At 34.2% G+C, this 11,820-nt stretch overlaps 1 protein-coding gene across 5 annotated transcripts in view; it reads right to left on the reverse strand.

Moving 5' to 3' along the window:
• Nucleotides 1–11,820, reverse strand: part of LOC142230048 (uncharacterized) — a 325,965-nt gene continuing 314,145 nt past the window's right edge. For all 5 annotated transcript variants that reach the window (XM_075300660.1, XM_075300658.1, XM_075300659.1 and 2 more), the window contains one exon: nt 1–201. In XM_075300660.1, the coding sequence (XP_075156775.1) occupies nt 137–201 (65 nt within the window). In that variant the 3' untranslated portion in view covers nt 1–136. The remainder of the gene's footprint in view (nt 202–11,820) is intronic.

Consider the following 11,820-nt stretch of genomic DNA (forward strand, 5'->3'; position numbering starts at 1 on the left):
AATCAAATCATCATCATGAAGCGATGGGCTAGGATTATCTAAAGCTGGTGATGGTGAAGTATGGCTACTGCTAGTGGTGCTATGGGATGATGTTTGTGGTTCGTTATTGTTATTCTCCTGCTCCTGTTTCAAAGATTTATCCATTCTGTGATATCTGCAACTGATGCGATTTATGCAAATCCAAATGTAAATAATTTAGATCTGAAATGATAAACAAAGAAATTGTAAAACTAAAAAAAAACACCGTGTTTAAATACATATTTAAAGTTTACTAAGTTATCTTATCATTGTAGTACATAGTATATAGTTCCATAGAATTCCTCCAAGGTTTTGTCTTGCCTATCGCACGTGCGACTAAAATCTGGCTAGGAGAGCAAATAACGATTAAAGCGACAATGACATACTACTTGATCTTGATCCGGCCAAAGCGGCGTCCTTCTTTCGTTGAAGAATGTTACTCGTAGTCTTGCATTGATTTCTTGAATATTTTCACAACTATTTCTTTGTTTCCATTACTTCTGCATGAAGTACAAATACGCGCAATTATTTTTTTTGTCTACTAAGGAAAAGATCTTATTTTCTTTGTCTACAAAAGACGTCGTCCGCTCTACTGCCTACCTATCAATTGGTGGGCCGGTATTAAGTGAGAAATGATTTCTTTGATGCATATGCATGAAGAGAATATTCTGCCGGCTATGTTCATATGTCAATGTGTGGACTGTTTTTAAAAATAATTTTATATTTCGTTTTACTGCTTGCGGGAGGCATACAATATATTAGAGATGCCATTTATGAAACACATGGGTTAGTTAAATGGGAGTATTAAATTTATACTTTCCTAAAATTTAAATATGTACCTCATTCACATTAGGTTCGAAATCTACAAAAAGTGGATTTAAATCCCTTTTCATAAAGCGAATGACAATTGAAAACTAGTTAAGGTAGATTTTACTTGAGACTTTTCCAAAACCAGGTAAAAATAAAGAGCTTTGCTTACAAAGTGCCGTGGTGTTGGAATATCGCTGTTTTCATTTGTGAGCAGAGTTTTACATAGCCAGTTAGGTAGAATCTTATATTATCTCAAAAATCGCTTATTCGAAGTAAACACATCTTTTGTTGGTTGTTATCCTTTGTTTGTATCTTACTATACTGAGTGTTACCTAGAGTTTAATATGTGGAATTTAGAGTATAGATTAGCATATGACAACGTATATAGATTATGGTTTTATGTCATACCCGATCCAGGATTATTTTTTGTATTTATTCATTTAATAGATGATGAGGGAAGTGAGGGAATAGGTTAAGAAATAATTTGGAAGATAGCTAGTAAGAAAGAAAAATCCAAAATTAGTGTTTTCATCAACTTCAACCAAAGCAGACTTCTTACTATTGTCTCTTAGTAGTGCTGCAGTTTTTCCAAGTGGTTTCATCGTAATATGGAACGCCGTTCGGCTTTAAAAAGGAGACCCCTTGTCATTGGGCTAAACATAGAATCTCAGTGGTAAAAGAGAAATTCACCAGACGTAGGAGGCTGCCGCTATACTTATCCTAACTATTGGCCTCCACGAATTGGACTATTCAGTCCACGACAATGATCAGAGGGTCTAAGCAAATTACTGTAAAGGTCATCAAGGCAACTTTCGGCTGTACATGGGAACCAGATATATAAATTTTGTTAACTGCATATAAGGCATGTGATGAGTCAGTGGTTAGCTAGACAGTATTATTGTGCATATTGTCGGTTCTACGAATCTGTGCTGGGGTATGCATCGTATCAAAGGATGACATTTTCCCTATTGAAGTATGCTTCAATTCTATAAGAACGAACAAATAACATACCTCTCATAACTTTGCCCACAAAACAACAAAGAGGACATCTTATTAGTACCCATGGCTCATATTTCCTTATACACCAAGATCCTCCGTAAAGATGGGTATTAAGTTCGAGTTTAGCCGCTAAAATCGTCATTTTTTCACGATTACTTTTCTTTAATAATCCATTTTAAGGAATATAAATTTTGTGAAAATTTGCTTTGGGATATTCCCCATCAAGTTATAATGAAATCTGCGACAAATATGTATAATTTTATGACGTTTTTTACTCATTTAGTTTTCACTTTAGTGAAAATTAGCGGCTAAACTCGAACTTAATACCCACCTTAAGCCTAAACATATCGTATGTTGTCAAAGGACTAAATCCTGTTTGTTTAATTTTTTTTTATTTTCAGGCAAGTATGTGTCCATCTTCAGTTTCTAGAGTGAGAGGACACCGGATTATAAAGGTGCTTTCAGATAAGACATCAGTTACTATCGAAGACAGAGCAGTGACCAAAGATAAAACCGATATTTTCAAATGGTTAATTTTTTGAACTTGAACCCGAGAATGATAAAGGAAACAGGGGAATGTTTTCGTGGTCTATGAGCCAACAGTAAAACCTCCAAGAAGGTTACCCGCAAGAAGGAGAAATCACAAATTTACACTGAAAATGTACATTTGATGAGAGGTGACTTTTCTTATGTATTTAGATGTCTGAATTCGAAAAAAAATTGAAAATTGAGTGAACAAATCCGATGTCAAATCATGCGAATATGAGCAAATCACCCACACAAAAAATTCAGTTTTGTGTGGCTGAGTGGCATTTTTGTGTGGGTGAGTTGCTCATATTTGCATGATTTGACATCGGATTTATTCAGTCTTTTACAGTCTCTTTCGGCGGAAAAAGGTCACTGTAAAACATATTTTTTTTTTTTTTGGAAAATTTGTCCTTTTTGCATCGATTAGGTTAGGTTGGGTTGTAGAGGGTGACATCAATATCTTGTATTGATGCCCACTTAGACCAGTATAGGTCCATTGTGATCCCTCGATGTGATTTTTCAATCTTTCTTCTTCCGATGCGGCCGCTTTGTCCCAGAAACTTCCATCTGCTCGTTCTCTTTGAAAGAAATCTCAGAATAACCAACCAGAGGCCCTGATGAATGCAAGTATGTTCCTTAAGCTGCACTCCCGTAGATCAGTGAGAGTCTGAAAGAAAAAGGAGCCCAGTATCCTTTTTGCATCGATATTTGAACCATTAACTAATCACAGATCCAATTACACACGATTATTCGTCATTTCAATATCTTTCATTTAAGTATCACCAACGATATAATCGGGATATAATTTGTTTATTGAATAAAGAGCGAAAAATTTAAAATAACGGGATATCTCAAACAAAAAAATTAAAAAAAAAAAACAAAATTTCGAATTCAGCTGATCAAAATACATAAGAAAAGTTGCATCTCATCAAATGTACATGAAAAAGAAAATTATTTTGTAAACTAGTGTTATAAAATATTTTAGTTCGATCACTAAAAAGGTTGTTGTTGTAACAGTTTTTAATGTAGTTTCATCCATTTTGTTCTATGCTTGTCAGCTGGTAGCCAGATCAAGGAACTCTGCGACAAGGATGGGGTGTGTCCAGAGTGATCTGGTAGTGAGACGGGTAGGCTTAGCTGGGCAAGCAAAAAGGTGACGAGTGTCATGTGGCCCTTGATTACATATGGGACACACGTCAGCTACGCTGCTATCAATCACTGATAAGTATGAATTGAGGCGGCTGCACTTGCCTGATCTTAGTTGGGCCAAAACTACCCTTGTCTGCCGTGGGAGGTCTCTCTCATCCGGTGCAATGGGCGGCACCGGTGTCATATATAACAACTGAGAACTCATCACGTGCAAGCTGGTCCATAGCGCTTAATGTATCAAAAGCCTTCGCTACAGTTAGCCACGGTACTATTGAGCTGTCTGAACGGCGCATTAGGGTATATTGAAAATAAGTTGGTACTTGTGGTGTGTCTTCGAAATTCTACCCTATTCTCTACTTGGTAATATGGACAACATTGAGGAAAGCCAGAGGTCTCACAGTATATAAATATTTTACTGCATGTACCTAATTTTTATATTATTTTATTGTCTGAATTGCATACCACAAATATACATATGTAGTGGACCACGTAGCTCTAACGGTCATCCCACTTAATTATTTTTCAGCAGAATTGATTCGATCTTTTTGATTAGTTTTATGGCGTTTTCGATTCGCAAAAAATATGTTGCCTTGGTGTTACCCTACTTTTTTCCTTATTGCATTTTCGACCAAATGATAGCGTCATTCCAAAGTTATTGTTAATTCCTAATATTGTGAGAGATACAGGATCCGAAATCTATCACAGTGTCCTTCATATTTTGCTATCAATTTCGAGAAAGTTGCACCTTTTTTTCCCAATCGAAATCGCTATTAGATATTGCATCCATCAACATCTAATCACCGTGGTGCAATGGTTAGCATGCCCGCCTTGCATACACAAGGTCGTGGGTTCGATTCCTGCTTCGACCGAACACCAAAAAGTTTTTCAGCGATGGATTATCCCACCTCAGTAATGCTGGTGACATTTCTTAGCTTCTCTAAGTGGTTTCACTGCAATGTGGAACGCCGTTCGAACTCGGCTATAAAAAGGAGGTCCCTTGTCATTGATCTTAACATGGAATCGGACAGCACTCAGTGATAAGAGAGAAGTTCACCAATGTGGTATCACAATGGACTGAATAGTCTGAGTGAGCCTGATACATCGGAGTGCCACCTAACCTAACCTACATCTATATATGTATCAATCGATTTTGGCATCAGCGCAAGGACTTTTCTCATCTCCATATCGCTTTTGCTTAACCTCATTCGGAATTTATTTTTGAAAGTTCCATGGAAGCAACGTCGATCCGGATATCTCAAAGAATTTTGGACACAAAAATGCACAAATTTATACAGATTTTTTAGATATGAAATAATAATTATATAGAGAAAAGATTTATTTATTTATTATTTAATTTATTATATTTACAAACTTATTTATACGGGCACTAGCAACTAGAGGCTATAGGCCTAATTATATAGAGAAATGATATTAAGTTCAAAATGTTTAAATGCAATATAGAAAATAATGTATGTTTCGATATAGCACGGCAATAGTTTTCTAGAGTAGCCTGGCAGAAATTATCAATAATTTTTTTATTCGTTTACATATTGCAATGTATACGTGCACTTCAACTATATTCGATGTGAGAATGAAATATTTCTTATGCTGTCATACTACATACGTACGTGTGCCTATGGCATTTAAACACATTGCCATCATTGCAGAGATAAACACCAATACGTGTATTAACTAAATAATCTGTTGCGAATTTCACAATGCAGCATAAATATTTCAAATACATATGAATTGAAATTTCGATGAAGTGAAAAAAAAGTAACAGCTTGATTTTTTATTGTTAATAAAGGAAAACTTGCAATAATTTTAATACAATCTTATGAATAAAAAATCTGTTTAAAAAAGATTTGACTAAATTAGAATATTACAATCTATGTCAGAGCTTCCCAACCCAATGTTCTCTGCGCCCCCCAAAACTGTATCGATTTTATTGCTCCCCCCAACCAAAAACTAAATTTTGTTTACCTATATTTTGACTTTATGCGAAAAACTTTTTTGGCATAGATAAATTGAGGAAAATTGTATCAAAATTTTTTAAATGTGTGAAGGCTGAGGTGATATTTTAGCAAGACATTTAGCCGTGACAAATAAAGGAAGTAAACGACTAATAAAAGAAAACCAACAACAAAGTATAGCATTGCATTTAACTTCTACTATTTTTTATCAATTTGGTTATAAATTAAGATTTCCAAATGCTTTGTAGTATATTATTTATGTTTCGTTGGACTTACAAATTTGTGTTTTTTTTTTTTTTAATTTAATGATACAAATTTAATGATACAAAACCTGTTCAACTAAAAATGACGCTGCGCCGCTCTGGAACCTCTGGCCCCATCCCCCTCAGTTGGGAAGCGCTGATCTATATTTACATATAAAATATAAGCGGAAGATAATTCCTTTCGTTTATTTATTTTGGTAAATATATATCTGAGAGGGAGGTAGGTAGAGGATTTGTTAAACTTGTTTCTTAATTAATACCCAGTTAAATGCTTTCAAATTGTTCGTTAGCCCTATAACATTAACGCAATAAAATAACTTATAACTCTTATTTATTGGATGATTACTTATAATGTTTGCACGCCTTTTTTTGGGTACTAGATCCACTGAAGACAGCGAGCCATATTTGCTAAACTGAAATTGGAACTGCACACGCTTCAATAACTCAATAGAATTATTAAAAATCAGCACAAATAAGGTGAAAATTTTGAAAATGATGATCCGGAATTCCATAGAAAGATCATCACGATTGATGAGGCCTATTTCAACATCAACAAGCAAAAATGTCGCATCAGGGAATTGAGTGAACCCAACAGATACCATTGAGATGCTTTCGATTCTTAACGTGTTACTGTTACCTATCCTTTTTCCCATGGTATCAGCAGTAGCGGTGAATGGATTGCCCTATGGGGAAATAATTAATGACATTTGTGGTAACATAATAGTTGGATGGTATTAATCTGGACAACGTTTACTGTAAAGAAGAAGACGTTAGGTGTCACTAAAGCAAAGGAACCATAGAGTTTTTACGAGGCAAAAAAATTGTATCTCCTCAAGACGTGATCACAATTGGCCAACCAGATCTTGTGATTTACCACTTTGCGACTTCTTTCTTTGGGGTCCACCGTCTATTCAGGCCCATAAAGATAGAATTCGTGAAGCTGTCGATGGCACTTTGTTAATTGGTTAGCAAAGTTTTATAAAAAAGATATGGTCTTATAAACTTTTTCGTCGAGGCCATTTGGCTAATATTTCATTTCATTATTAACGACAGGGGTTCCCTTTTTTAGCAAATAATTCTTAAATCATTTATATCAACAATTATTTTTTAAATAAAATATAACTTCATGAAAGGGGGTACTATGTTCGGATTTCGAGTTGGAAATCACTATATTTTCGCGATTACTATTCCTGAAATAATCAAAATTACAAATGAAAACATATTCCTGTAAAGTCTTGCCGAAATCTAGAGGAACAAGAAACTGCGCATCAATTGAGTTAACTTATCTGCTTTATATATCGAACTATTTTAACCGGTGGGAAAACCCTGCTTTTCGGCTCAAGAACGGGAAAAATTGGAAAAAATTTTAGTATTATTATTATTATTTTTTTTTTTTTTTTTGTTTGAACGTAATCCCGAAGCAAAAAGGGGTCTCGGTTTTAATAAAAATCCAGTGTCATTAGCGCCACTCTTAGGCGAGTAGAAAAATTATATACGAATTTAACAAACTAAAAGAATAGAAAAACAAAATAAGAATTTCTTCAGCTTTGGCTTCAAACCCTCTACTTAGTAATAGAGGTGTGCACGTGAGTAATAGTTTACTCACGCACACTCACGACTGAAAAATCATACTCACGCACGATATTTTTTGGTAGGACTCACGCTCACGCACACTCACGAAAAGAAAATTTGTACTCACGCACACTCACGCACGAAAACGTCGTGACTCACGAATAATTTTATGATTAATTTACCTTACCGAAGTGTCTGAAAACATGAGCATTATTAAAATCGAGACTGTTATTAAACTCTTAACATCCCAGGTGTCACTAGAATTGTAATTGAATTTAACTCTTAAGCGTTTTATGTTGGTGAGCAGGAATATTTTCGTGAGTGTAATTCGTTACTCACGCACACCCACGAAGAAATTATTTTCGTGAATCACGCTCACGCACGACATTTTGGTTTGTTAATCACGCTCACGCACACTCACGCTGTTGTCATGAGCGTGAATCACGACAATTTCGTGTCACGTGCACAACTCTACATAGTAATAAACCAATTTTTTTTGGAGTTTCTTACAATGGGGTGTTCACTTTTATGTAGTATATGGTGCCTCTATGGATAAAGGTGTCCACAATGGTCTCCATAGAAAAAGAAGACATTTACAATGTTTTACAAACAGAGCACAATCATATAAAGGTTTAAAGGGCCCTTCAGACATTCGAAAATAGTTGCCAATAAACAAACAACCCAATAAACACAATGATGAGATTTTTTCATATGCCATATGCAACCCTATATCAAATCCAACTTCAACAAAAATTCAATTGGCCTTCCAAATTAGTTCCCTTCAACATATCCACTAACTTGCTTGTAACATGGATTAAGCATTTCTATGAATATGAATCATATAATCGTCCCTGCCAGCATTTCAAAGTTCCATTTCATCCTCATCGCTACCACAGACTCGTAAGTGACACTGCAACAATCGCCAACTGTGATAGTATTTTGCCATCACTATTCGCATGAAAGTATTTTGCCATCACTATTGTCACAAGAGCCATTTTATATTTTGTGAACCACCCCTGCCAACATTTTTTGAATTTGGGGACTCTTTTGAGAATCCCCACTACGAACAACTTTAATGGATGACATGACTTACGCAAAATAAGCAGACAATGACGGAGACGTCAATGGCATCCAATTCCCCCCAATCAGCTATACACCAACACTTTCAGTTTTATATTTTTCTCTCCGTTAAAAATTGGCAAATTAAATAAATGTATTTGTTATTAATTCTACGCCTGCAACAGAAGTAGGCCTTCTTTATATTTCTTCATTTGTTGCGCTCAACAAAACACCATTCGAATTTATTGCGCAAATACACACACATATGAACAATTTAGTAGTTTTATTTTTCTTGTCAATTTTACGGGGCTCTCGATGTTGTTTTCTTAATTTTTATCTTTTTATTTTATTACGCGAATATGATTCTCCGTCATGACCGATATCTCTGGGTTTTGTTTGAAAACTACGTCAACTTTTGTGCAAAAACAATTTAATAAACTGGCCCAGAGTGATTTGTGTGACGTTGCCACATTCGTAATAAAAACGACTCCCTAATTTTGTTTAATTTTTTAGTGGAAACATAACAAATTGATGGAATAAAAACCTGTTTATTTGCTTCAAATAAATACATAAAGATATAAGTGGGTGGTATAGTATAATTGACGACAAATGTATCAATATATATAAAATATACACATCTATATTATAAATTATTTTTTATTTCACTTCTATTTTATCGTATATCCATTACGTGACACACATCTGGCAGTATTGGACATTTGAGCAGAAAAGTATTTTCTTGGTTTTCGTTTTCCTCCCCTATTCGTAATATTTTGTTTGTATTGTTTTGGTATTGCATCAGAATTGCCAGATTCAAATGTACCGACAAGACTACACTAGAGTGGGTCGGATGACATTTGTAATTTTAAGCGGTGCTCGCATATGAAAAGAAATTAAATTATTGAAATGAATTTTATTCCTTATTCAAAACATTTTGATTTCAAGCAAACAATTTCATTTCATTTTGTCTTTAAACAAATGATTTTGTTATTGATTCTGAGCCAAAGTATCGGAGTGTTGATGTAAGGACAAAGTTAAAACACAATTCTCATTTAAATTTGAGTTTTGCGTACTTGCTTCTGGGAAAAAATTTTATTTATTCGTTTTTTCGGCTTTTTCCTCTATATGCTATCAAAGTCCTTTAAAAACTTTTTAACGACAACTTAAAAATTCAGACTCGGCTACAATTAGAAACTATGATATGTTTCAAGTAAAAACGTCTTTCAAATAAAGTGTTGAGTAACATCTCCTATTCTTGAACGCTTGTTTGCTTCGTAGTCAAGATGCAACTGGTCAACAAATTTTAAGACGATTTAATTAAGTTTAAAGAATTTTTCAGATTTATTGAAGCCAAGTGGACCTTAGTCAAACAAAATAGGATAACCAATTTTGATTCAAATCACTTAACTATAAGGTCAAAACGACTTGATTGCAATGTTTGTCGGCTTTTAAACAATGAAAAAAATCTTTGTGTCGGAGAAATGCGTCTTCTACGCTATGCAAAAATCTCAGTCGTATTTTCAGGACATGAAATCTTTGAGCTCACGACAACATTTTTTCAATGTACAGTCGTTTCCTTCGATTAACAGGATTATGTTCTTTGTATTTATATTTTGAATTATTTAATAATAGTAAATGCGAAAACAATTTGATTTTCAATGCGAAACCCGTTTATTGTACCGGACTTGTCGTAACTAATACTATCATGAATACATTCTTCACTTCTGCGCTTTTTATATTTCACGCACTTTTTAAATTATACGACTTTATGTTTTTTTTTAACTTCCTCAATAATTCCTCGTCAATGTTTTAGATTGTTTTTCGTTTATTGGTTTGTTTACATATTGTTTAATGTTGTCAACGAACCCGACGCATTGAAAAGTTAAAAGTTCGTCAACTTCATGCGTCATATGCATACGTTACTTTTATCGTGTAACTCGAACAATAGTAGTTCCCACATTTTGACATTTTTCACAATACCATAGCATGACCGCATGGTATGTTATTCCACCTTAACTCAGAAACTTGTAACTTCTCCGTTTGACACCATTTGTGTGTTGATACACTTTCATGAACGGATCGTTGTGAAACGTGCACGCCGTACATGATTTTTTCTATGGATGTATTAATAGAAAATTTAACACGTGTTTAATAATCTTCTTATAATGGATTATTCCATTATAAATTCGTGCATTTTAAAGAAAAAATGTAAGTGATAACAATAAATCTGAATCAGAATGTAACATAAATTGAAACAAAGTTGGAATCCAGTTTAGTTTTATTTCGCGAACTATAATCCGTTGTCGTCCTTCAGGCGTACTACTCCCATAAATAAAGGTAGTCGGTAGCCTTTATGTCAGCATGGTCTATAAAAACCCAACTGCAGCTCGATCTTTTTACATGATCAATTCAAAGAAGAGTGGTTGAAGGCGGTTTAAAATCATACCGCAGTAAAAAAAAATATTTTTACTACAAATAGGGAAGCTCGGATCGAAATTGCAAAGGAGCATCTTAACTTGAATCATCAATCTGCAAAATTCGGATGGATTCAGCCTATTATGCAGACCTAAAGGTGAACGCCCTAATTCTCGTTATACTAAAGGTACAGTAAAAAGAGGAACATTTTGATTTAGAAGTGCTTCTCGGGACATGCGATCGACCCAATACATAAAATAAATGGTATTACGGATCGTTTCGTGCATAAAGGCATTTTGCAAAATATAAAAGAAATACGGTCATCTTCTCTGATGAATCATCAATCTGCAAAATTCGGATGGATTCAGCCTATTATGTAGACCTAAAGGCGAACGCCTTAATTCTCGTTATACTAAAGGTACAGTAAATCATGAATGAGGAAATATGGGATCGACCCAATACATAAAATAAGTGGTATTTTGGATCGTTTCGTGTATAAAGGCATTTTAGAAAATATGAAAGAAATGCCACTAAAATGGAAGTATCAACATGATAAAAGATATGCCACAAAATACTAGCAGTAAATGTATTTTTATATAGTTAATAAATAATGGGCACTTGTTTTGTCGTATACAAGAATCTTTCATATGATCAAATTTGAAGTTGTTAATTTTTTTTATGAATAAATAAGATTATTTTTTGTTTATTTCAATTTAAATAATTACTTTTACGAATAAAGTAAAACAAATTATTTATATATTCATTCAAATATTCTTTGTATTCATTAGTCACAGAAAATTTAAGAGTCGCTTTGGATATATCCAAAACTCGAATTTTGAAAACATTGAAAATCGCTGCTTCCAAACATAGGATTTAATCATATTTACAGTTACTCTTCACTGCAAGTATGTTGTTAAGACAAGTCATTTTTCCATCTGGCAATGCTGTGCCATTAGGCATTTGCCAAATGACTCATGGTATTACAAACTGGTAACACTATACTATTAAGATGGTCACGTATGCAAATGTGTGTA

This window comes from Haematobia irritans, chromosome 3 (assembly GCF_050003625.1).
Source record: "Haematobia irritans isolate KBUSLIRL chromosome 3, ASM5000362v1, whole genome shotgun sequence".
NCBI classification, from domain to species: domain Eukaryota; kingdom Metazoa; phylum Arthropoda; class Insecta; order Diptera; family Muscidae; genus Haematobia; species Haematobia irritans.